The 27,727-nt window shown below is 37.6% G+C and overlaps 1 protein-coding gene across 1 annotated transcript in view; it reads left to right on the forward strand.

The window, feature by feature from the left end:
* The window catches only part of dnah6 (dynein, axonemal, heavy chain 6), a gene marked incomplete at both ends in the record, with an annotated part of 105,110 nt that overhangs the window by 24,035 nt on the left and 53,348 nt on the right, over positions 1-27,727 (forward strand). The window contains 24 exons of the mRNA XM_081360404.1: positions 739-1,294; positions 1,407-1,529; positions 2,615-2,797; positions 3,693-3,836; positions 4,982-5,203; positions 5,306-5,453; positions 5,533-5,690; positions 7,093-7,224; positions 8,525-8,696; positions 10,640-10,786; positions 11,572-11,645; positions 11,845-11,999; positions 12,164-12,395; positions 14,070-14,222; positions 14,365-14,505; positions 17,356-17,598; positions 17,840-18,007; positions 18,230-18,465; positions 21,766-22,027; positions 22,192-22,315; positions 23,093-23,289; positions 23,549-23,752; positions 26,899-27,024; positions 27,425-27,589. Coding sequence (XP_081216530.1) covers positions 739-1,294; positions 1,407-1,529; positions 2,615-2,797; positions 3,693-3,836; positions 4,982-5,203; positions 5,306-5,453; positions 5,533-5,690; positions 7,093-7,224; positions 8,525-8,696; positions 10,640-10,786; positions 11,572-11,645; positions 11,845-11,999; positions 12,164-12,395; positions 14,070-14,222; positions 14,365-14,505; positions 17,356-17,598; positions 17,840-18,007; positions 18,230-18,465; positions 21,766-22,027; positions 22,192-22,315; positions 23,093-23,289; positions 23,549-23,752; positions 26,899-27,024; positions 27,425-27,589 — 4,465 coding nt within the window. The remainder of the gene's footprint in view (positions 1-738; positions 1,295-1,406; positions 1,530-2,614; positions 2,798-3,692; positions 3,837-4,981; positions 5,204-5,305; positions 5,454-5,532; positions 5,691-7,092; positions 7,225-8,524; positions 8,697-10,639; positions 10,787-11,571; positions 11,646-11,844; positions 12,000-12,163; positions 12,396-14,069; positions 14,223-14,364; positions 14,506-17,355; positions 17,599-17,839; positions 18,008-18,229; positions 18,466-21,765; positions 22,028-22,191; positions 22,316-23,092; positions 23,290-23,548; positions 23,753-26,898; positions 27,025-27,424; positions 27,590-27,727) is intronic.

Consider the following 27,727-nt stretch of genomic DNA (forward strand, 5'->3'; position numbering starts at 1 on the left):
GCAAATCCGCCGTTACAATAGGAATCCGCTTTAGAAAAAGCGCGTCTGCTCTTAAAGGGAATGTGAGATGACGCTCTGATTGGTTTATTTCACGTTACGCCCAAACCACACCTATGAATAATGAAGCTACTTCAGACCAACCCATTTTAGATTTGCGCCTGGCGCAAGAGTCATTTATCCCGCCGGGAAAATAGCAACAGCGCCAAGACCCGCCCACAAAGTTACTTGCGCTTTGCGCTTTGACACCTGTGTTTCAGATCGTTAAAATAGGGCCCTATATCTTTATATGACATTCCTAAAAGTAAAATGTTATTTCTTCTGTCATCTCCAGACTCCATCACTGCTGTAGCCCAGTCGTTTTGGCTCCCTCAACATAACTCGTGGCCACGACAAATAGATGTCGTTCTCTCAAAATATGAAGTCGTGGCCACGAGAAAAATATATCGTTCCCTCAACATATGATCTCGAGGCTACAACTTTGCATCGCGTGGCCACGACATAATGATGTCGTTACCTCAACAAAATGATCTCGTGGCCACGACTTATAATCACGTTCCCACGACTTAATATGACGTTCCCACGAGTTTATATGTTGTGGCCACGACAAAAATAAGTGAACCGAACATGTCCCCTCCCGGTCACCGTAGTAATCCAGTGAAATTAAGTGTGACTTTAAAGTCCAAGGACTTCTCGGGGCCACTATATTTGTGTGTGAATACCCACTCTTTTTTACCTTAGTGGCATCCTGTCAGACCTCTTCCCTGGCGTCGCCATCCCAGAGCATGACTACGGTGTCCTGCAGTCTACCATTCACTCATCTCTGTGCCAACGCTCCCTCCAGCCCCTCCCATGCATCATAAGCAAGGTCATCCAGCTGTACGAGACCATGCTGGTCCGCCATGGGGTAATGCTCGTGGGGCCTGCCGGGAGTGGCAAGACTACTGTCTATCGTGTGCTGGCAGACACCTTGGATACCCTGCATCACGCTGGCCACCAAAATCCCTTCTACCGCCCTGTTAAGACCTATGTGCTCAACCCAAAGTCAGTGAGCATGGGCGAGCTTTACGGGGAGGTGAACCCGCTGACGCTGGAATGGCGGGATGGTCTGATGGCGCTTTCTGTGCGGGCAGCAGTTCAGGACTTCAGTGATGACCACAAATGGGTGATCAGTGATGGCCCGGTGGATGCACTGTGGATTGAGAATATGAACACAGTCCTGGATGATAATAAGATGCTCTGCTTGGCCAACAGTGAAAGGATTAAGCTCACACCTTCCATACACATGTTGTTTGAGGTGAGATGCGCAAATGTGCACATGTTCCCCGTTTGTTAAATTCCACATGCATTTCCTGCTTTTAACTAGAGGCTAGTCACGTACGCTTACATGCCATGCTTTTCTCAATCAGGTTCAAGACCTGGCAGTGGCGTCTCCTGCTACAGTAAGCCGTTGCGGGATGGTGTACATTGACCCAGAGGAGCTTAAGTGGATGCCGTATGTTCAAACGTGGCTTTCAGGTTTAGCCGAGAAGGTGAAGCCATTTAAACTCTGAGGACTCAAAGCAGAGTGTTCACATTGTTTTACAGTCACGGAAGCATTAGAAAGAGTCTTAATTAATAGTTTTATAGGCAAACCTTAAAGAGGCTGGACTTATTGGGCCATATCTTGCACTCAGCGCAATTGACTTTGTACACCGACGCATGTATCATTCCTATTTTGCACCCGACGCACAGCAGACTTTTCCCTCCACCGATGCACGTCGGTAAATTAGGGAATGAACTTGCGCTCCCGGGGGCGGTTCAGCGAAAAGAGGAGACGTGTTCCGGCGCAAACGTTCCTTTGTGCTATTTTGCAGTTCCAGAAAACAATTTCGCCACAGACCAGGAAAAACATAGTCTAAAGTCAGTGGTGCGTTTTCAGTGGCGCGTTCAGAAGCTATTTTAAGGGCGCATGCTTGGCCATAATGTAGCGTGTGAACAACGCGCATACACTTTGCTTCTCTCATCTACACAGACGCAGCAGTTGCCATTTTTGCAAACCATACATAATTACACATGAGGGAAATCATTGTGGTGTCCATGAAGATGTGAAAAAATAGGCATAAATCTAGCTTACACATTTACCCAAATTATCATACGCCTGTTTAACCGAAGCTTATTTGGGTGGGTTTCTCCCATCCCCATACAATGTCACTTTTCTGTCTTTTATGGCCCTGACGAGAACGTTTCCTTGGCTCTGAACCGCTCCTGGCGTGCGCCTGGCAAATCCGCCGTTATAATAGCAATCCACCATGGAACAAACGTGCCTGCTCTTAAAGGGAATGTGAGATGACGCTCTGATTAGTTTATTTCATGTTATGCCCAAACCACACCAATGAGTAATGTAGCTACTTCAGACCAACCAATTTTAGATTTGCGTCGGGCGCAAGAGTCATTTATCCCACCGGTATAATAGCAACAGCGCCCAAGATCCGCCCACAAAGTTACTTGCGTTTCGCGTTTGATATTTGCGTTTCAGATCGTTAAAATAGGGCCCAGAATGTCTTTTAGTTTGTTTTTGGAACTGTAGACCCATTACCATCTGGGAAATGTGTGTGTTTTTCGTTTTCTTTTTTAGATTACAGAGCCTGTACGTGGATATCTGATGGAGCTGTTTCAAAAATATGTGGAGAAGGGCCTGCAGTTTGTTTCAAAGCACTGTGTTCAGGCCATTGGACAGGTGGACATTAGTAAAGTCACAACCCTCTGCTGCCTATTGGAAGCGTTACTGTTCAGCAATGGAGCCCCTAACCTCAATATGGTATTTATGCATCATAGCTATCACCAAAATTAATCATTAACATATTTTAGAAAGCTTCTACAGGACGTCTAATTGATAATGTGGTTAAAGACAAAAAAGAAAACCTAGTAGATCTACACTACCTATCTAAACTACTATTCAAGGTAGTTCAAGATTTGTTTGTTTTTGAAAGAAAGAAATGAATAAATTGTATTTAGCTAGGATGCATTAAATTGATAATAAAATATAATATTATAATGTTACAAAAGACATTTAGTAATGGCTGCTGGAAATTCAGCTTTGCCATCATAGGAATAATAACATTGTACTTTAAATTATGACAGAGACCCCTAGCTAAAATATAAAGGCTATGTACAAAGTCCCATTAATACTATGTGAGCAAAAAAAGTGTTATAATATAAAGACGTGTTATTTGCTAAATTAAATGTCTTTTATACTGTTATTGTATTGAAGTCATAGCAAATAATAAATAAATAAAAACATTATTTGGAAAAAAGTACTTGACTTATCTTTTTTTACCCACTAGTAATGTTTAATTAATAAACCTGAAGAGAAATTCTGATTTATTTGTAACTGAGATATGTTCTTTTCTATTCCATTAGGCATTAAAATAAATTCACATTTACACTTCTCTCTGAATGTTTGGTTTCTCGCCTTTGAGAAAAATGCGGAAATATAAGGATTCAGAGAGGAGTGGGAACTTGAGTTGTAAATTAAATACCATGAATCAAAACCCTGGACTGGCACAGTTCAGAACATTCAGACCCCAAAACTGCTGTACACTCAACACTCTCATATTGACATTCAGTAGTGTCTCATATCAATTTCAGTAGAAATTGCAGTGCGGTGATATCCAACTGTTTAATTTATGTGCTTTTTGTGTATGTATTTGTAGGAGTCCAGCAAGTTGAGCAATATGTTATGTCAGACGTTTGTGTTCTGCTACCTGTGGGCAGTGGGCGGTAATTTGATTGACAGCCACTGGGACACATTTGACACCTTCGTCAGGCAGCAGTTTGAGGACAACAGTGATACAAAGGTAAAGGAATAAATGTCAAAGGCAATGTAATGCATAGGAACATTTCATATACTCTGAAATAATCTCAGATCACTTTGATTAACCTGTGAAGTATGCTTACATTTATGGAAATTTATCAGTGAGCATATCTGGGAATTTCTATTTTATTGCCTTAATTTATGACAATCATATTAGCTTTCTAATAGCATTTTGTTCAGGAAAAGACCATTATGTGCTACAAGATTTGGATGAACATGTTTAGTTCTTTACAGATCTGCCGCCATAATGTTTTCATAATTTTACTTAATTCAAAAGGTAATAATTTTTTTCTCTAGTCCCATCTGAATGTATTCTCAATGGCCATACAGTAGCTATTCCCGTTAAACAACTGATGTGGAACATTGAAGACACTGCAAACCTCCTCTGGGCTTTGACCCTGAAAAGAGCACATTGACCTGACTGATAGGTCATTGTAAATTATATATAGCACCTGACTTGTTCAATTCTTTTTATATAGACAGCTGTGCCTTGTCTCGTGTGTCTGTCACATTCATAAATGTGACCTCAGGAATATTTAATGGGAAATAGATTGAAGAAAAACAATATGCCCCTGACATTTGTATAAGGATTAAGGGAAGGTGTGTTTATTTCAGAAGGTCGGAATGCAGTGGAGAGTCATTATTAATATTTCACAGAGCCAGTCAGAATGATCCAGGGTGGGGAGGGGGGAGGGGAGGGGAGGGGAGGGGGGAGAAAAGGAAATGGTTCATTTGAAATGAACAAGGGTACTAGAACCTGCCCTTATAATACAGACTCCCGAAACACATTCTTTTTCTTTTTTCTTGCTATTACTGTTATACTTATTTGAACACCCCCCCTTAATAATTATTAATTTGAAGCATCTAGGCCTACCTACAGCATCCATCCATCCATCCAAATTGACAAAAATTGGTTGTTGCATCCTTAAAACTGTTTCTCACACACAACTATTGAGAAAACCTGAAATACAGTGCACAAACCATATGGATTACTTTTATTGTGTTTTATGTTGTTGTTTTAGGAACTTGACCTGTCCCCATTTACTTTCATTTCACGAAAAAGAGCATTTTAAATGTAATACATAATTCAGTGAACTCTCTCTCTCTCTCTCTCTCTCTCAATAATAGTTGCCCAGTGGATGTGATTTGTGGAGCGTATATATGAACTTTGCTACTAAATGTTTGGAGCCATGGGAGAGGATCATTCCCCCCTTTAGTTATAACAGTGAGTTGCCCTTCTTTGAGATGCTGGTACCCACCACAGACACAGTGAGGTATGGATACCTGATGGAAAAACTGCTGTCTGTTAATCACTCTGTCCTCTTTACTGGCATCACTGGAGTGGGAAAGGTAAGACGGGCATATGTTTAATGTGATGTAAGAGTGTGTGAAGCAGTAAAGTTTTATGTTTCGTCACTAGAAACTGCTTACTAGGCTTATTGTGTGTTTTAGTCTGTTGTGGCACGGGCATTGTTGAACAGTGTCCAGGAAAAGGCAGGTTATGTCCCCGTCTACATCAACTTCTCAGCCCAAACTTCATCAGCCAGAACCCAAGAGATCATTGAGTTAAAACTGGAGAAGAAGAAAAAGAATATACTTGGTAAGGGGAATTTAGATACAATTATGGCGGGTGTGCAAACTGCCATACTGAAAATCATCTGTGTGTTTATGTATCTCAGGTGCTCCTGCTAATAAAAAGATTGTGGTGTTTGTGGATGATCTGAACATGCCAAAGTTGGACAGTTATGGCTCTCAGCCCCCTATAGAGCTACTCAGACAGTTCCAGGACTTTCATGGTTTCTATGACAGAGAAAAGTTCTTCTGGAAGGAGATACACGTAAGCAACCGTCTGACTTACACATAGAAAATGGAAACATGACACATGAGAAATATTAACAGATTTGTCCTTGTTTGACTTTACTGGCCTGGCATGGGAATTGAAAATTATTTCTTATTCAAAACCGGTTTTGTTTAAAAGGAAAAATAAATAAAAATAAACAGTGTAGTTTGAATGAAGTTCAAATTTCTGTTTAGTTCGATTCTTGAAGGTCAGAATTCTTCATGAGAACGCTGGACATAACACTAAAAAGCTCCCACAGTATTACCACAAAACAAACATACAGCACAGCCACTGTAGTCTAATTTGTGAACTCTCATGAGCCACTTTTTTTAATGAATCTTGCTCACAGATCCATCACAGTCTCATGACTCACTTGGACACCTTGAATTGATCAGAATGGATCTTGACTAAGTTTTTGTAATGTCAAAATAAACTCTTATATGTACTTAAGTCTCTGTTATGTGTATTTAATGAGATTTAAATCTGTCTAATTACTAATTGGTGTGGATTTTGGAGGTTAATTGTAAATACATATTATAATTGTTTACTAGAACCAGAATTGTTACCTTTCTTAAGATTCCCATTCCTAATCCTGGGCAACTGCTGTGAGACCAGCAGTTTGCGCAGAATCCTCAGGAACCACAATCCAATTTTATCAAGTGTTTTAATCGTTAAACATTTTCTCACTCTCTGCCTTCTCTCTATCGGGATAGAAAATAATGTATGTTGTAATGTTTATTATATAATGAGCGGCACTAATTCTTGATGTTTGAAGTAGCTGCTCTCATTTGATTGTTGTCTCACCTCGGGAATGATGCTTAATTATGTATTTTTCACACACTAGCATCAAGTAAACCCTCTGCTTGTTGAACACACACACTCATACACTTGTACAAACAAAGATGAAAGTGCATAATATAAACAAGGACAATTATGCGATTTGGCAAGGTTACAGAGAAATATGGTGATCTGAGACATTGCAGTCGACCTCAGTACTCATCAATCTCAAATATGAGTTACAATAAAATAAAAGACAGAAATATGACAAGAGGAAAGAACCCGCTGAGTTTTAAAAGGATGATTTGTGGTACTCTATTTAGCTTTGCCCTTGGAGAAACTGATTTGGGTTAGTGTAGCTCTTTGGTTGCTGAATATGACACTGCTTTGACACAGCAACATTTCCTGAATGATTTTTCTGTCATTTGATAAGAAATTGGTCATTAAGTTTCTAGCTGTCAAAAGGCTCTTTTAATTTGGGTTGTGATCAATATTACATTAATTTCTTCTAGTAAAGGTTTGATGAGATTAGTGGAAGTGTCAAAAAAGTTAAATGATGTCCCTTGGATATTTTCTCATATGCACTTATTCACCATCTTCTGTCTCCTTCTCCTCCCTAAAGGATATGACTATAGCTGCAGCCTGTGCACCACCTGGTGGAGGTCGTAACCCTGTGACTCCTCGTTTCATCCGCCACTTCAGCATGCTGTGCCTCCCAACGCCCTCTGAGCACAGCCTCAAACAGATTTTTAAGGTCAGACATATGGTAGCACTCATTTTGAATGAACATTTTTCTTTTAAAAGTCAACATGAAATCAAAATTGACCTATTTACTTTTTTTATGTTCTTGGTCTTATTGTGCTTGAGTCACCAGTGCACATTATTCCAAATAAACGTACCAAAAATCAATAACTTGCTCTGCATCTGAAACAACTTTCCTTTTTAGTTGACATTATGATTTCCAACCACCTGGCTCCATTCTGTATGTAACATCCAGTCTTGTCCCTCTGGATAAAATCAAGTCCTGCTCTATTTTATTTTATTTTTCTCATTGAATAACCTGTTTCATTCAGAAATATGTCACATATACAGTATGCATGACAGTCAATGGGTAGCCAGCACTGTTTCATGTTGACTTTAAAGCTGTTGCATGCTGTGCCAGTCTGTTGACTTAGAAAAGGCAATGATCTTGAGCCAACTTAAGCTGTGTTCCCAAACCTGGTGAGCTGCCTACCTAGACAGCATATTAAAGCTGAAAGTATACTTCACTTGTATTTACAGATGTTTGAAAAGGTAGGCAACACTATTAGTATTCTAAGATACCAATATCATGTGTTGGCCAAAATTTAAGGCAGAATTTCATATCATTCTCAGATAAGTCAGTACCAGAATGCATTGCGACAATATTTTTCTTTTTCTTCAAGATGATGGATGAGTTGAGAGAAATGTATTGTATTCAACACTGAATAATAATGATAAAAAAAATATTTCAATTAACTTGGAACTGTTTTTCCAAATATTTATTGTGTTACAGTTACTACCTTTCAACAACAAATACAAGACATTTCTGAGCCTTTAGTTTTTAAGAACATTTGTCAAGTTCTGTTCTTTTCCATGATGTTGCAAGTCAATCTAGCTGTTTTTGATTTCATATTATGTGAACATTCCTTAAGAATCCCTTAAGTGTCTGAATTGTGTTCAGTAGGCATGAGCCTTAACCTGCATAATTGGGCTTCCTCATTAAAACAACCCACCGACTAGATGAGTTTTAAAATATGCAGTTTTCCATATCTCTAGTAGCTTCCTATATAGAAAGTTGACTGCAGAGTAGCTCATTAGAAAATGGAGCTGTCCAGGGTTCTGAAGCCACAGCCTGAGAGCTGGAGTTGTCCATGGTTTTGAACTGACAGTCTAAACTCATTAACTGGTCAATTCTGGAGCTGTCCATAGTGGTAAAGGTCTTCAGACAAACTTTAGGCATTGAAATATTACTATCATAAACTCTATGCTTGCTGCGCACACTGACTTCTGTTCTTATATGTGCATGTTTGTAGGCAATTTTAGAGGGTTTCCTCACTGAATTTCCCACAGCAGTGAAGCAGGCAGCTGACAACATTGTGGATGCTGCTGTTGAGATCTACCATCGTATGAGTGTAGACCTGCTGCCTACACCAGCAAAATCTCACTACGTTTTCAACCTTAGAGACCTCTCTAAATGTGTGCAAGGTAAGAGACACAGACAAGTGTACAAACACACATCTTCAGAGACATTTTAGACATTTGCAAAGAATTTACCAAGGCTGCCATTTCTTTATATATATATATATATATATATATATATATATATACATATAGCACCTTTAACCAAGGCGCTGAACAATTTTTAAGCTAAGTGGTACATTGAAAAGAAAAGGCTGAAGGAAGAAGGTGTGTTTATTGGGCAAGGGTGAGTAAGTAGGGTAGTGCTACAGTGAGAACAGAGGCTATGGAAGGGTTGGGCAAGCAAGCAGAATCCTGACCGGGGGTTACGGGAGGGATTTGTAGACTGGGGTAAGGAATTTAATTAAGCAGCGAAAGTAAACAGGAAGCCAGTGTAGCTGGTGGAGAAGAGGGGAGGTATGAGAGGAGAGGGGAGGTTGAATATAATACGGGCAGAGGCGTTTTGAATTTGCTGTAGTGGTGTGAAGGCATAGGAGGGAAGGCCAAGAAGGAGTGAGTTGCAGTAATCAAAGCGGGTGAAGATGAGGGCATGAACCAGGAGTTTAGTGGCAGAGAAAGAGATGGAGGGGTGTGTTTTGCAGTTATTGAATAGGTGGAATCGACAGGTGCGTGTAGTGGCCGAGATATGATCAGCAAGGGAAAGGGCAGCGTCAAAGATGAGGCTGAGGTTGCGAGCAGAGTTAACCAGAATGAGGGACAGGGGAGGAAATGAGATGGTGGGGGTGGGAGGGGGAGTAGAAGGGGAGGGAAAAAAAAGGATTTCGGTTTTTGATGGGTTGATAAGGAGGTATTGGCGAGCCATCCAAGATTGGATTGCAGTTAAACAAGCAGTAATACGGGCAGAGAGGTCAGGGCTGAAGGACGGGAAGGAAAATAAAATCTGGGTGTCATCAGCAAAGAAATAGTGGGGGAAATTAAATGAAGAAATTAGAGCTTTAAGAGGTGAGGTGTACAGAGAGAATAACAAGGGTCCAAGGACAGAGCCCTGGGGAACACCAACAGTCAGAGGGGAGGGGGGGAGAAGTGAAGCTGTTGAAAGCAACAGCAGAGGTGCGGGAAGATGGGTATGAGTGCAGCCAGCTAAGGGGTGTTCCAGAAATGCCGAGGTTGGAAAGGGTGGAGAGGAGAATGGGATGATCAACTGTGTCAAAGGCAGAGGAGAGATCGAGGAGAATGAGAATTGAAGAGAGGCCAGCATGAGAGGAGTTGGCCAGATGATTCTGGACAGTGAGGAGAGCAGTCTCCGTGGAATGGGAAGGATGGAAACCAGATTGGAATCGGGGGTAGAGGGAGTTGACGGATATGTATTGTGATAGATGTATGTGAACTAGACGCTCAAAGAATTTTGAAAAATATGGAAGAAGATAGATTGGGCGGTTGTTGGCAGGGCAGGCATATTGGGCGGTAGTTGGCAGGGCAGGCAGGGTCTGCGAGAGTGGTTTTTTTTTTAGCAGTTTATAACAGTAACAATTTATAAACTGCACACAAATCACAATGCATCCATAACTCATAGCCTTTTTGTCCAGAGTATTTGGCAACTTGAGTCTAGTGTTTAAATACACCAAGGGCTTGTAAAGAGCTTCTTTTGTTTTTGAGCTTCCAAATGGCCAATAAAAATGCTCTTTCGTAATTTGACAGGAGACTTGGGGGCTGCTAATATGTTCTTTTATGCTTTAGGACCCATCCAGGTGCTGAATTGTAGGCTTGTATAAATACTGACAATGTAAACTAAAACCAATCAGCACAACCACCATTATGTTTTTATGTGTGTTTTTATTAACAAAAGGTCACAGACAAGTTCATCTATTACTGTTCATTGATCTGTAGACACAGAATGGATTCTTTACCAGAAGTCATTCTTATAAAATGAAAGACATAATAAAGAATCTTTATTTACGTTAAAGAAAATCATATAAATTCTCTGCCTGTGTATGTGTGTTTCTGTATAGGTATGTTGCAGTGTGAGCCAACTACAGTGAGAGATCAAACCCAGATCTTCCGTTTGTTCTGTCACGAGTGTCAACGTGTCTTCCACGATCGACTCATCAACAACGAGGACAAGAGCTATTTCAATACTATGATCTCTGAGATGGCCAGTAAGTCTCTGACCCTTGAATCCTTTTCACTGTTAATCTCTTAGTTCAGTTTAGTCCAGACAACTTTGAAAGCATATATTATTAATGGAATATTGCAATACAATATACGTTGGTGGGTAGAGAGGTGGCCACAAAGTCGAAAAACATTATTTTAATTTTAATAGCTGTCATGATGTATAAGAGCTGTTTTATTGCATATGCTGATATTGTAAAACGCTAATTGTAATTCATACTTATTATATAATTCAACTCAAATTTTATCCCTTAAAACTCACCTTTGATCACCAAAATTACATTATTAAACGTTTTTTTCCTTGAAAAAAATGTCTTAATGCCTTAAAATAGCTTGAATGTAACTCTAGACCCTTGCCTCATTTAGTATACATGGTTCTATGAATTTGCAAATTAGCTCTGCCTCCACTCACCTTGGTTTAACAGGTAGTTTGTGAAGTCAATAACACCAGCGATCTCAAACCATGTTTTTGAGACTGTCTTTGGTTCACTGCAGTTTTAAGGAGAAAATACTCAGCAATGGTGTTGACTTATGAATTTGCTCATGAAACACCACATAGACATATAAACAACTTTAAAAGGATTTTTCAAACATTAGTTTATGAAATTTAACTTCTTAGAAAGAGGCAAGTAGGTCAGATTAAAACAATGCTATAATCCTTCTCATTTTGCAGTGTGACTTATCATAATGTTCTATTTATTTTTGTTTGCCCCCAATCTGTCACCCTTTACCTAAAACTTTAGTACCCTGAACTGCTCCTTTTGTCCAACAGGTAAACATTTCAGCATAAACATAGAGCCAATGTACTTTGTGAACCAGCCCATCATTTTTGGAGATTTTATCAAGGTAAAAGTACTTTTTTGGATTGTTCTGACTGTTTTGCATCTGTCAGTGGAATGCTTTAAGTGTGTTTACATTTTACTGTTTTAAACTGCAGTATTTAGCTAGTTAGAGCATTAGTCATCTTTCTGATTAGGGTCCTTTTTTGATTTAATGATGTTTAGATAGTATTTTCTTATTAAATTATTGAATGCATATTTTGCAGGTTGGAGCAGACAAGGCTGACCGTGTCTATGAGGATCTAACGGACATGAAAAAGATTCGCCAGGTGCTGCAGGACTACCTGGATGACTACAACACGACCTTTGCCAAGGAAACCAAGCTTGTGTTCTTCCAAGATGCCATTGAACACGTGTCTCGGTAAGCAAGCAGCTTGCCTTTTCATCTGGAGATCACAAAAGAAGGTGTTCAGATGACCCCACCATTCAGCCTGGGCATCGTGATCAGTTTACTAATAGAATGTTTTTTATCAACCACCCAGTTGACCTTCTTTTCTTACCATACATCTCTTCCCCTGTCAACAGAATTGCCCGCATGATTCGGCAAGAGCGTGGCAATGCCCTGTTGGTTGGTGTGGGGGGCACAGGAAAGCAATCTCTAACACGTCTGGCTGCTCACATGTGTGGTTACCGCTGCTTTCAGATTGAGTTGTGCCGTGGTTATAATTACGAGAGCTTCCACGAAGATCTGCGTAAACTTTACAGAATGGCAGGTGTGGAAGGCCAAGACATGGTCTTCCTCTTTACAGACACGCAGGTACAGTCAAAGAATCTGTTTTTAAATGGTCTATTATAATTCTATACGATTTTCTACAAATAACAACTATAACACTAAAAACTAAAATCAGCCATTTTAAATGCTACAAGTAAATGTATGCATCACAATATAATACTGAACTGTATGGATATTTATTTTGAGATTTGCTAAAGGTTACATTTAATTTGAAATGATTAGTGTTTTTAAATATTAACTGGAATGACTGCAAAGGCATTCTGAATATAAAAACAGGAGAAATGATCGTGTACATGTACAATCACAATAAATAACCAATATTGGCCGATATGTGTCCAATATTGTCCAATTTACTTTGAAAACGTGTGTAAAATCAGCCTATAACTGATATGTTACCAATATTGTGCATACATATTGTCAGTCCCAAACGCTAAAGGTGATGATACACAGGGCAACTTTTTTGGCAATGTTGCTGGGCAATGTTGCCGTCAACGGGCAACCAGGTGAGACACAGGGCTCACGACCGATCTAAAGTATCCAGATAGAAATTCTCAATGGGAAAGTGCCCAAGCAACATTGCCTGGCAACATTGCTCAAAAAAGTTGTCCTGTGTATCATCACTTTTACTGTACAGGAAAATATGAGATATAAATGTTAGCTTATTTTGATTTTGTGTCCCACAAAAGCATCTGCATCCATGACATTTCTGCTCCATTTTGTCCTTTCAACAGGGGCAACAGCTATTGTCTGAATGTTTTCAATGTCAGTTCAATGCCAGTTTACAAATTTATTTTTATGAGTTTTTTTGTTGATTGATTGATGTGAGTTAAGGGTCTAGAAATTGGAATGCTTGCCCCAGTCTAACCCAAAACCGCACCTCTCCAACAGCCTCCTGTATCCAATTCAAAAGTTATGATTTATTGATATCCTGATATGAATCTGGATGCAGAGAGGTTTTCTCTGAGCTGTGGAGTAGACAGTAGGTCATCTGTTATGACTTCGGGCCCTCTGCCAGTACTGTAAAGTACTGTCTTGCCTCATGAAAGCAGAGCATGCTACTGCTTTGTGATTCAGCATTCAGGTTTGGCAGCAGTAATGACCTCCTAAATTATTTCATGTGCAGTTCCTAACAAGACAGACACAGACTGGTGCTATAGACATGAGATATATGTTGTGAAGTGTGCGTGTGTGCTTGTGTGCCCATCTGTACAGTTATTTACTAATGGGAATAAGAATCTTTGATTGTATAGGCTGTTTTAAATGTCATTTATTTGAGTGTTTTGATAGACTTAAGGGAGTAAACTTAAGGGAGAGTCACACAGTCGAAACATTGTTTTTCAAACTTGCCCTTAGAGTGTGTGTGACCTTCCAGTTTAAATTCTATATCTGAAATACCCACGAGTGTGTGTGTGTGTGTGTGTGTGTGTGTGTGTGTGTATGCAGACCAAAGTGTGATAGGTTTGAGTGAGGAGCAGAATGAAAATTAAGTAATCATTCACTGAAAATGTTTCTCTCTGATTAATTATCTCATTTAAAAATTAACGTATTCAAACTCAGTCCTTCAAGACTTGCCAGATTTTAAATCAATGATGCCAAATGGCATTAATTCTTAAAAGTGATGCGTCAGAATGTTTAAATCTTTGTTGGCCGAATTATATTGTTTGACCAGGCGATTTTGTTTTCTGCAATCTGCTTCAGATTGTGGTGGAAGAGTTCCTGGAGGACATTAATAACATGCTGAACTCTGGTGAAGTACCAAACCTCTTTGAGAAGGATGAACTAAAACAGGTGCTGGCTGCCATTAGCCCCAAGGCCAAAGAAGCTGGCATTTCTGAAGGAAACAGGGATGAGGTATGTGATACAACCAATAACCATCCAATCTCGCAACATGACCTTAAACAAAACATTGTGCAAATCGTCACTATTTGTTCTCAGCTGGTCTACTGTTCTGAGGTCAGTTGTCTAATCTCTGTTTATGTCTTTGTGTCTCAAGGTCTTCCAATTCTTTATCTCTCGTGTTCGGGAGAAGTTGCATATCGTGCTGTGCATGAGCCCTGTGGGCGACTCCTTCCGCTCACGTTGCCGCATGTTCCCTTCGCTAGTTAACTGCTGCACCATCGACTGGTTTGTACAGGTGAGAATCCGCCTCTTCCCTTTTATCACTCCCTTATCCTTTCAGACAGAATCTTACTTCTGCTTCTTCAAATCAAAACTACTGAGCAGTGAATTAATGTAACAACTTCACCACTAAACCGTTGTGCCTGTGAAAACCCTGTGTTCTATTCAGATTCCACCTGCAACCACACTTAACCAGCTGCTGTATGTGCTGGAATAGTACTTCACTGTGCATATTTAAATTAAGTTTGCACATGTTTCCTCATGTTTCATAGAGAGGAAACATGGGTGTACTAAAAAGAATAACGATGACTTAATTTAAATATGCACAGGCACATCACATACAGTAATGGCTTATTACAGATAGTGCCTTATTTACAAAAATCAGTGCTAATTACAAAAAGCTGGTGGTAAGCAGAGTTTCAAACGGGTCGCAATAACGTCATGCAAATAGCGTTCAGTGGTGCGTTCAAGTCCTCCTGGGAAGTATATATTTACGTAGTGGGAAGCCGTGTTTACGACAGCAGGTGCGTTCAAGTCACTTTCTTTGGAGTAAGATGACAGTCTTAATTAATTAGACAAAAATACAGCAGGTTCTTAAACTTTAGTTCTAGAAAATGAAGAACAAAGAAATGTGCATCAGGTGTGTTTTGCTTTTTTATGTTTTTAATTAATTTATGAAGCCACTGCAAACTTTATTGTTATATATTATATTGTTATATTATAATGCTATCATAATCTGTGCAGGCAATTAGCTTACCTTGTTGTAAATAGAAAAGCCTGACAATATAACTGCCAAATACAGTACAGTATGTAGAAATTCTACAAATATCTCAAAGTCTCAAATGCTCTGACTAGTCTTGGTGTACATCAGGATTATGAGCACATCTATTCTCCAGTGCCACTCTGTGCAGTAATAGCATGGAACATTGATAAGGGAAATTGCTACCCCAGTCCCTATACATATTACAGAGTCACTTATGCCAGACAGCCAGCAGCATACTATGATGATAAGGAGCTGTCATCCTTGAATATACTTTTATGCTTTAAAAAGACTACTTATGGGGGGGGCAGTCAAAGATTGTGCTATTTTAAGCTAAATTAATAGACCTTAGTCAGATTATTGAATTTTGTTCAACCAGACTTTCAACTATATTGAATTTAACGCAGATAAAATTGAGGCTGTGACTTACAATGGGACGCACTGTATAAAGGTCCTAGATCACATAATTTTCACAAATGACAACTTTTTGAACTGGTTCTTGGAGTTTTTGTCTACTGATAGTTTTTTTCCGGAAAGACGTTTTGACAGCGGAACAGTCGTATGTTGTTAAACAACAGTATAATCCATTAAACGCAATGCACCTCACTGCCTCGTTTCCATTCTTGTCAAAAATTAAATATGCTGCTACCCTGACTAGGCTATTATACAACAGTTACTGTAGTTCTCATCCTTGAATCTTGATTGGCTGAGTGGCGTTTCAAGAGTGAGTAACTCCAAATCTATATAGTTTATGCATGAATATATGAATAAATGCATGAATAACTTAAGTGTTGTTAAAAAGAAAAAACATGGGGGAATGGTGGGGGAATCAAAATCCACAATCACACAAAAAATGTCATATTTTGAAATAAATGGGTTTGATCTAGAAGGTTGAATGGAAAAATCAATACATATTTTGCAGCAATCTCTAAAAGAAATATTTGTTAAAAAAAAATTATGATTGGCTATATGGACATGTAAATGCATAAACTTATTTTATAAATGTTTATAAACATACACCACAATCACATATAATATTTTAATAGAATAAGTTTAGATTTAATTTTGAATTAATATTTGTTATTTTCTGAACTCTTAAAGAAGACCTATTATGCTTTTTTACATTTTTACATTTTGAACTTGTTGCTGTGAAAACTGAAAAATGTTGTTTATATTAGTTATAAAGCACTTAGTCCACTCCTAAGGGAGTTATTCTTTATATCAGTAAGCACTGTTCTGAACTCCCTCAAATGCCTTGATTGTAGTCTTGAGTTTTCTTTAAAACTCTATTTAAATAATTCCTGCCCAAGGCATACAAAATCAAGACTTTGTTAAAGGGCATAATATGGCCTCTTTATTATTAGCTTTTTCTTTAGATTTTGTGGACACAAATGGTACTTATTTATAGAATGACGCAGAGACGGAAATCTGATTCTAAAAAAGTGAGGGGGCTTCACACATACAGATGCTCTGGCCCCATCATTCAATATCTTTTTGTCTCCATTCATTTGTTTCATTCTATTATCTAATGAGACGCATGTTGACTGACCTCTGTGGGCTGTTGCGTACCACGAGGTGTTCTGCTAATTACTATAAAGTGTGTTTAGTGCGTTTGCATCTAGTGTCGATTTTATTTGTTGTGTTGTCTGTTGTAGTGTTGTGATTGTGGGTGTGATGAATGACTTAGCGCTGGCCAACTGCAGCTGCTCATTAGCGTTAAGCTGCAAGCCCATATGGCTGTTCACCCTGCTTTTATTTGCTTATTTGTTTCCATCACCGCGTGTTTGTTTACTTGTGTATAAGCACACGCTCACACTCGCCCCACATATTTCAAGGTGACAGCTATGGTTCTTGCTGGATGAAATGAAAGAATAGTTTATTATAATGTCTTCAGTTCGATCTGCATGATATTTTTGTACTTGGTTTGTGGAAGCTAATATATTACCATACATAAAAAAGTTATAAAAAGGAAATTAACATTTAAAGGAATATTGCATCCAAAAACGAAAAAAACAACAACTGTTATATGCAATTCACTCTGTGAAATGTTAGAAAATGTAACTGACTGCCACAAATGTATTCTTTCTTTCCATGTTTATTTTTCAGTGGCCTCGTGAGGCTTTGCTTTCTGTGTCCCAGACCTTCTTTCAGAACGTGGATTTTGGCAGCGAGGAAATGAAGCAGTGTTTTTCAGAGATGTGTGTAGAGATCCATGTTAGTGTGACTGACATGGCAGAACGTTTTTACTCTGAACTGCGCAGACACTACTACACCACTCCCACCTCCTATTTAGAGCTCATTAACCTATACCTGAGCATGCTGGGAGAAAAGAGACAACAGCTGCAGGCGGTGAGGAGGCGAAGCTATGGATGAGCAATGCAAGATGCATAAATATTTGATGTTGTTTCATCATTACTTAAAATTGTGAACTTATAACACTATTTTAAAATAAATTTCAAGACAAAAGGTTATCTTTTAAAATATTTAATTCATGGATGTTGCAACTTGATATTTTTTTTAGAGTAAAGGCCACATCTAAGCTAGACAAAGAAAGAAATGTTTGGAATGTAACATGTATTTGTTTGCATAGGCACGAGATCGCGTGAAAAATGGTCTTACTAAATTGCTGGAGACAAATGTAGTAGTTGATAAGATGAAGCAAGACCTCTCTGCATTGGAGCCCGTGCTTGAACAGAAATCGATTGATGTCAATGCTCTGATGGAGAAGCTTGCTGTGGACCAAGAGAGCGCTGACCAGGTTTGTGTATTAATAATAATTCAACCATTCTGCCTCTCTTTACTCAGGATCTCTCAATTACCTGTATATTAATTCTATTTTTTTCCACTTGAAAAGTTGTACACTTTGAAAATCCCCCCAAAAATTTATTGCTTTTTAATTTTTCATACGTACTCAATAATACCCGTAAAAGTATATATTCTAACAGTTAACATTTGCTTTTGTTGACCTCTTTACTTGTAGGTGCGTAGGGTTGTGAAGGAGGATGAAGCTTTAGCTAAGGTAAAGGCAGAGGAGACTCAGGCCATCGCGGAAGATGCACAGCGTGATCTGGATGAGGCTCTGCCTGCACTCGACAGTGCCAATAAGGCCCTGAATTCCCTGGATAAAGCTGACATATCAGAGATCCGTGTCTTCACCAAACCACCAGACCTCGTCATGACTGTAATGGAGGCGGTGTGCATTCTGCTCAACAACAAGTGAGTTTTATCTTTATATTATATTGTATTATATTTAGTTTTGGAGGATGGAGTCCTAAAACCCAGAAATGAGTTAACAGTAGCTATGTTTCAACCCAAAGGTGCGAATTTAACCTTTGCGCATAATTAAAGTATAGCATTAAAAGTTTGCAGATAAAGCACCTTTTCCATCTCGTGTTTCATTCAAAAACACTGATTCATCCAATAACGAATCAAGTCTTGATGAATGAGACTGACTCCATTAAAATAATTTTTTATTTTGTTCAAATTTGTTCAAATTTGTTCAAACAAATCTTTAAATAGACCATTGTTAACCCTTTTTCAGTCACGGCACCCTTTGAAAATTGTCAAAACTTTTTGGCACCCTACACTAGTGTTGTCACGATACTACTTTGATAAGATACCTTGAAATGTATCGATTTTCATTACCACAGGGAAGAACCACCTACTGTCATATAGATATTTTTAATATTATCACATTTTTTTTGTCAGAACCTCTAGTTTGCATGTTATTTTGTTTATTTGTCTGATGTTTTTTATCTTCAGAATTATGGGAGAATCACAATCTTTATTTTTTACACACAAAAAATCGTGATTCTCAATTTATCCAGAATTGTGCAGCTCTTATATTTATTTAAACACAGTTTTATGTCTTAAGTGAAAGTAGACAGTTAGGAGAAAATGGTTGTGTCTATTTGGATCCGTCCATTAGTTCTTAAAGTGACAGTTTAGCCTAATAAACTTGCTGCTGAGTCCATAATGTTAATTCAAACAACAAAAGAAAAAGAGGAAGTCACTCGCTGCTCTTGACTGAGTAACTTTTAGTAGCTTTAATAAGGATTTATAAAAGAAAGACTATGCTCTGTTATTTTACATTTGATTACTTTATTCAATTTCTGTATGTAGTATTTCCTGTAGGTAGTATTTCCCTGAAAACTGCTGTTAGACCTATCTGACAAACTTTATTTCATTTGAATATTTTTTTCTATTGCATTTGTTCTTATTTTTGTTTCTTATTTACTGACTGTTAAATTTCAATTGGCTAAATCTAGACTAAAACAAAAACAATTCAGATGACTAAAGACTATGATTAAAACTAAATGAAAATTTGCTGTCAAAATTAACATTGGTTCAAGTTAACAAAATCATAACTTCCTGGGAAATTGCCGTAAAATATCTGTAATAAAAATGGAAGTTCTGGCAATCTGGGAAGCCACTGTGGCTCTTTTTTCCTACATTGCAAATGACTGGAGCCACAGAGCAAGCAGATGAAACCATTAAATGTTGTCATGTTATCTTGTGTCTCGAGGTGAATACCTGGTGTTTATACATGTTGTGTTTATACTTGTGCTCTTGCAAACTATTCTCACTTTCCAACTTGTATATTAAACAAAAGTTAAGAGTGTTGTTGGAAGCTTAGTGAGGGTGGCGCTGAAGTCATTTTATTGAATTTTTGTTGAGGGAACCAACAGCCTTTTGCTGAGGGAGCCAGCAACCAACTTCCAGGTTGCCCTACAAAAATGTCATTCCTGCAGATTTATAGAACATTTTTCTTTTGATATAGCCTAGGTCTTCATCTCATGTGAGTGTACAGGATTTTAAACATATTTATTAATAGTACTAGCATTTCTACAGGGGTAAATCTTAAATGATGAAAAAAATGACTGCATTCACATTTAACCCCATGTAGGGGGGGCTGTGCAGAATCATATTTAATCCGAGATAATATGGTTGTGATCAGACACCTGTCCTGCCAGGCTTGCAGAGTAAAGAAAAAGCACTGAACTACCATTGCGTTGAGCATGTGATAGATAACAGACAAGACTTATCTAAAGAAGCAGGAATGATTTGGACATTTACTTTTACAGTAGTCCACTATTTCTGGTATTTCATTTCATCAGGTTCGTGAAGTTTTGATATTAAATCCTTTTAGGTATCTAATCTAGCTGCAGAAAAAAACATGCCCTCACACATTATAAACCCCCTCTGGCTTTGAGATCCTCCACAGTGTGACTCAGTATGTGCTGGCCATGTTAACATCAGATACTCTGACTGTGCAGCATCTGTGCTCTTTTCATTCAATCATCAATCTTATCCCTCTCCAATCTCCTTACTTTCAGCATCATTATCATCATCTGCAGCTGAACTACTCATTATTAACGTTATAAGACACCAATTTAATGGGTGTTTTAAAATGTCATAACACCGACTGAACAGTCTGTGTTTCTGTCCCTTCACATCCCTCTCTCTCCGCTGTTCTTTTATCCTTCTAATTGTTCAATTTGCTCATGATATTAAACCTCTGCTGTATCGAAGTGGCAGATTAGTGGCGTTTAAACTCAACATGAAATCAAAATTGACCCCATTTACTTTCTTAATACATGTTCCTGGTCTTACTGTGAATTATTCATCCATATTTTTCAACCCCTCACTTTCAACCACCTGTCATATAGACCACTTTTCATGATACATTTCATTTACAATAGATAAAATCAGACCACACTTTACTCAACTCGACTTGCATTAAATACCAAGTTTCACTTGGAGATATTTAACTTCATGGAATTAAAATGTGTTGCGAACAGCATTTCGTAATGACTTGTAATAGTACTTACAAAACTGTGTGCAGTTCATTTGCTGTTTTATATGAGACTTTTAATTGCTCTAGATTAACATTTTATATGTACAGTATGAGTTTAAAATATTTATTCCAGTACATAATTAGACACCTTACTCTCTCTATTGCCTGATTTTTTTTTCTCAGGTGTTAAATATTTATGAATTAATTTCATGTGATTTGCTTTGGTGTGGCTGGAAATCACCTGCATTAAATCAACTGCTATTCTAATCGCCTTTGTTTAATATTTCCAGCTGCGTACTCATCCAGCTGGTGTTAAATCTAATAATATAATTAAGGGTTGATGGAATGGATGTGGGGGTGTTGTAATATGTTGAACATTCAGATATACCGGTCATAATCATTTGTCAAAAGAAAAGAACAAAATACACTTGAAAACGTCTTGAGTCTTGTAGGATTTGAACAATTTACTGTACATCCACTTTACCTTTCTTCATGAAACAGGACATTCATCATTTTATTTAGTTATTACAAAAAAGACTGAATCACAGTATCTCTATTTTTATTTTGGTAATATAGATTCTATTTCCTAGCTACCTAATTCTACATTTCATAGTGACAAACTGGCTATACATGCTTTGAGTTAAAGAAACCTATTGATTTAGTTGCTACAGTAGCTGTAGTCTACATGTCCTTTCATTCCCTTGTTTCCCTCCAACTAGGACAGACTGGGCCAGTGCAAAGCAGGTCCTGGGTGACGGTAACTTCCTGAAAAAGCTGATGGACTATGAAAAGGACAATATCAAACCTCAGATTCTTCAGAAGCTTCAGAAATACATTAACAATCCAGACTTTGTACCTGAAAAGGTGGAAAAAGTGTCCAAGGCCTGCAAGTCCATGTGTATGTGGGTGAGAGCCATGGATCTGTACTCAAGAGTTGTGAAGGAGGTTGGACCCAAACGTGAAAAACTGGCTACTGCTCAGGTGAGTCTAGTTTGTGTGTGTGTGCGTGTGTGTATGTTAAATGAGAACATGATAAAGATACAGAGTTAATTTATAATGCATTATGAGTATCATTTACATTGCTCCATTATGATTTTCACCGTGTATTGTTTGCTGTGATTATTAATCTGATTTGTTTTTATCAGGCCGAGTTGGACGCAACAATGTCCACCTTAAAAGAAAAGCAAGAGAAACTACAAGATGTGGAGAACCAAATCAAAGTTTTGCAGGAGCAGTTTGAGTCCAGTGTGGCTGAAAAAGAGACGTTAGGTGAGATAGAAAAAGAGAGAGATGAAGAGACAGATAGTGTATAAGCTTTTTACAACAAGTTGATAACAAGTGGCTAAATCGGACTACAGACTCCGTTGTTGGAGACATAAAGCAACATCACAACAAACAGGACAACTCATCTGCTCACTAGCCTGCTTTCACAGCCTTGTTGTGTTTATAATTGTGCTCTTGCAAACTAACTATTTTTTAAATAAAAATCGAAAGAGTTGTTGGAAGTGATAGTGAACTCATATGACCGTGGTGTAGTTCCTTTATAGCCTATTTTTAGCTTTTTGCTTCTGACGATTGTATTTAGGCTTCAGAATTCAAGAGTTGTTATTTTCTGCAATAATCCAAAAGCCAGTCCTATGGGGTTTCTGTCGAGGGAACCAGGGTGATTCTGACTTCTGAGTTGCCCTACAAAAATACATCATCAATGCAGTGCTTTATATACGCTGTGGGTCCAGTAATAGTGGAATTTTGTGCATGTACAAAACTACACATTTTCATGTCGACTAGTCAGGTTGTCGACATTTCTAGTTTACCAGTCTTATGGAAGCCTGGACCAGTTCAAATGGATTTCTTAAAGGAACAGAACACGCATTCTTGTTTTCAAAAACACATGGCACAACAAATTGCAGGGGTCTCCAGACACATTTAAAATGTTTTAAAATAGTGAACTATTTTTAAGGTGCCACACAGGATAGGTTGCTTTCCATTTTCATGTGTCATATGAATTTGTGTGTATGTTAATGCATGTTTGTATGTGGGTTGTAGCTAAAACCAGGGCTCTGACTGAAGCACGCCTGGGTCGGTCGGGAAAGTTAACATCTGCTCTGGGAGACGAGCAGGTGCGATGGCAGGAATGCATTACTCTGTTTGAGCAGGAGATCCACAACGTCATTGGAAATGTGTTCATCGCTGCAGCTTGCGTGGCTTATTATGGAGCCTTCACCTCCCATTACAGACAATTGGTAGTATATTAGATCACAACCTTTTCTTACTCCATAACATATATTGATTATGTAATGCCACTGAGAATTTCTATAAGATTTTCTAGAATGTCTTTAAAGTCAAGCCTGTCTTATCTTCTTTCTCCTGACCTATGTCAGTCGCCCACCATACCAAACTATGACACATTAAAACAGAATTTCCCCTTCAGCTTACTGAACACTAACACTTGTTTCTGGGAAATGCATATGTGTTTAATAAACATTTTTCTTTTTCCTGTAGCTTATAGATCACTGGATCACACGCTGTCAACAGTTAGGGATTCCTATCAGTGACAACTTTAGTCTTATCAGCATTCTAGGAGATCCCTACGAGATCCGACAGTGGAATGCCGAAGGGTTGCCGCGGGATAATGTCTCCACAGAGAATGGAATACTTGTGATGCGGGGACGCCGCTGGCCACTCATGATTGACCCTCAAGATCAGGTGACCTCTAACCTTTCCAAACCTTCCATTGGTGCTCTGTGTTCCAAATCAGTACCTTGTTAATTTATTAGCAAGGCAAGTCACAAGAACAAATTCTAATTTAATAATGACATTTATAGTCCTTTTAAATGGTGCAAAACAGTATAGTTTCTAGACTACAGTACCTCACATAAACATTAAAACTCTTCATGAAAGGGTTAAGAAGGATCAGTGTATTCAAAGCAGCTTATTTTTGGGTCGAAAGGAAGTTAATAAGTTATTTTTCTGGCAGGCAAAACAGCTGCCACACACTGTTTCAGGATGATCATTATAGTTTACCCCATGCAAACTTGATGGTGACATCAACATTTATGATAGCCCAACCACAGACTTTCCCCACTGCTGTGGCCAAGGAAATGCTACTGCGGTCTCATGACCTGCATGGATAGGCTCAGGAGGAGCTACTTCCCTCAAGCACTCTGAATTTTTAATGAGGACACTGCAAAGGGACTGCTTGATATCATAAACTCTCACATGACACCATACACTACAGTACACTACAGTACATTCCATTACTATACGACAATTAGTATGCATATCTTTTGCACATTTAACCATCCTACATCAAACACTACCACGTTTTTCTAATGTAATTGAAAAGGCTTTGCTCATTGGTAATTTGCAATATTTCAAGTAGACACCCTATAGATTTGCAGTATAAAGTGTATATACTTTATTTATCTGTTTATATTTGTGTATGTACAGTACAGATAGTGTTCCTTTCTGTCTTATTTTATATTCATGCTTATTTTGTTTCATATTAACTTATTCTTACAGACAAAGTACAGTATGTACATTTCTACAGCATTAGCGTCATCAAATGCATTTGCAAAAATGTCTGCGTTCATAAGTTTTCAGAATGCTCCTTCTGTCTGCTATCAAATAGACCCACCCTAAATTCACACTGTTTACACTTTTTGGGGACCCATAAATCAGGGTTCCTGCAAGTCTTAAAAAGTCGAACTTTGCCCATACAGAAATTAAGGTCTTGTTTTTGTAAAATGAATTAAAAAGTAATGGATATCTTTTTTAAGTTGTATTGTCAAGCTCTAAAGTTTTGCTAATACAACTCATTGTGTTTCTCCCTAGACATGTACATTTAGAGAACATACTGTATTGATATATTGTTTTCCTATTAATTTATTCCTTAAATTTTCTTTACTTGGTCTTAAAAGGGTCTTTTAAAAGTCTTACATTTACCTTCATAAAACCTACAGAAACCTCTGCATATTAAGCATATCAACCTCTACATAATAGATTGGATAGGTAAAGTATTTTAACTTTGGAAAATTTTAAGTTTGGGGTCGGTAAGATTTGAAAGAAGACTGCATTTATGTAATCAAAATACAGTAAAACAATAATATTGTTAAATGTTATTACAATTTAAAATAACTTTTCTATTTTCATGTTTTTTAAAATGTCATTTATTTCTGTGATTGCAAAGCTGAATTTTCAGAAGCCATTTCTCCAGTCACATGTTCCTTAAGAATTCGTTCGAATATGCTGATTTGGTGCTCAAGTAACATTTCTTATTATTATCACAGTTGAAAACAGTTGTGCTGCTTAATATTTTAGTGGAAACTAATCATTTTTTTCAAGATTTTCAAGTACAAAATAACATCATTTATTTGAAATAGTAAAGATATAATGAAACAAATTATTTCTGTCACTTGCATCCTTGCAGAATAAAAAAAATGATACTGATCCCAAACATCAGTGTATAACAGTAGTGTGTTTAAACTGACTTTTAAAACTTCACAGTATTTACACTACCTGCATTATGAGTCAAATGAAAGACATTGATGATTGGATCAGTGTAAGACAGGTAATTTGAAATGGTGTACTGTGAATGTAAAGAGTTTAGTCTAGTTGTATCCATATTTTGAATCTATTCCATGAAAGTCTTAGGTTTAGGGACAAATGGAAGTTATATGGTGTTAAATTTACACTGACTTGTTGAAAGATGCTTGCGGAATAATTCTTGACACCTCAATAGATCTATTCCCATTGGATTCCCATTTTGCATTTCATATCCTCACTGTGACATAAATGAACGCGTCAGGTGAAGGACATCTTTAATAGTTGAGTGTTGTTCAATTGGTTGGAGATGTTGTAAAACTGGTACGAAGTACAGCTTTCAAAATCCAAATAGGAAAACAACCAGACTCTCTGCATTACCATACAAATATCTTTCTCCCATTCCACCCTCTCCATTTTCATTACTGTCCTCCGGTTTCAGCACACTTGGCTGTCGTTCTCCTTTTTTTCTCTGCTCTTTCTTGTCGTTTGTGTTTTGCTCTCTCTCCATCCAGCTGTCTCTCTTGGGAGAATCTGTCATCTAGAGAGACTGAAACAGACATTCAAACATGAGTCTGTCTCGCATTTATATACACACAAATACCATGACACTAACACTCTACACTCAACTCAGCTCCACTCTGCTTAGTGGCACTGATGGCATGATGCTTAGATTCCACATACACACTTTTATATAGTAGTACATTACTTTCTTCATTTCAGCAGAATCTACTTCTGCACAGATTTTTTACAAAGGGTCAATTGTCACATCCTTTCCATCTGATAAAGATAGTTTTCTAAAGATAGTGTCTATCTTTTTCTCTCTGTGTGTCTCTGTCTCTCACAAATATACTCATGCACACATACGTACACACACATGATGATTAAAAAATGGCTTTATGTCATCATCTTTATATTATGGTCAATGATGTGAAGCTATCTATTAAAGTATTTAAATTAATAGATTATGTATTATTTTTATTACCTTTATTTTATTTCAAATTATTAAAATACATTAACAATGCAATTAATACATACAATGCATATGCCTATTCTTGAATGAGCATATTATTATTTTCTGATATTGATATTGATATTTTATTTTGATGTTTAATATTTTTTTTGGGCCATCTTAATGTCATAATGAAGAAAAAAAGTCTCATTAAAAGAAATTCTTAAATAATTTGGCATAATTTTTTAATATATTATTATGATCTGGCATAAATTTATAAAGTTTTTGGGGAATCACATTACATGACATTATACAACCTTTACAACCTACATTTTCTATATTTTCATTTTGTATCTAGGCAAACCGTTGGATACGATCTAAAGAGGCAAAGAACGGTCTAAAGGTGATCAAGCTAACTGACGCAGGCTTCCTCCGAACACTTGAGAACTCCATCCGGCTGGGCATGCCTGTACTTCTGGAGGAGGTAACCCTTCTTTCACCTTTGACACTTTTTAGTCAAATACAAATTCACTACTGAAAAAAGCAAGTAAATATTTTAAATTATGAATTACAGTTGTGAGGAAGTGATAACACTTCCAAACTGATCTGATCGGCTTTGAATGGTTTAATTCAGTCTTAAATGAGTGATTCTGTAGTGTGTTTATTAGTTCTGACTCTTGCCAGATGTGATATATCTGATGAATCTAGTTACAATCATCTTTGTTTTCACTTCTGACTACTGAAACGTATGGTTTCCCTTTATTTTAGGCCAGTTTGTACCAAAAAGAGATCTAAAATGAAAATGAATGCTGAATGATATTAATCTTAACAGCAAAATGATGAAATATCATGCATTTCACTCATGTCTGTGTGTGTGTTTGCAGCTAAAAGAAACTCTAGACCCTGCTTTGGAACCCATTCTTCTGAAGCAGACGTTTGTGTTAGGTGGCAGAACATTGATCCGACTGGGAGATTCTGACATTGACTATGATAAAAATTTCCGTTTCTACATGACCACCAAAATGGCCAATCCCCACTATCTTCCTGAGGTGTGTGTGTGTGTGAGGAAATACATAAAATTATATTTACAAGAAACAAGAAACACAAAATTATATTAAAAAAGTTTTTTTTTATTTTAATTTAATTATTATTATTATTATTTAATTAAAATATTTGTTGTATGGTGG

The sequence above is a fragment of the Scardinius erythrophthalmus genome (genome assembly GCF_964197995.2).
Source record: "Scardinius erythrophthalmus genome assembly, chromosome: 3".
Classification (NCBI taxonomy): domain Eukaryota; kingdom Metazoa; phylum Chordata; class Actinopteri; order Cypriniformes; family Leuciscidae; genus Scardinius; species Scardinius erythrophthalmus.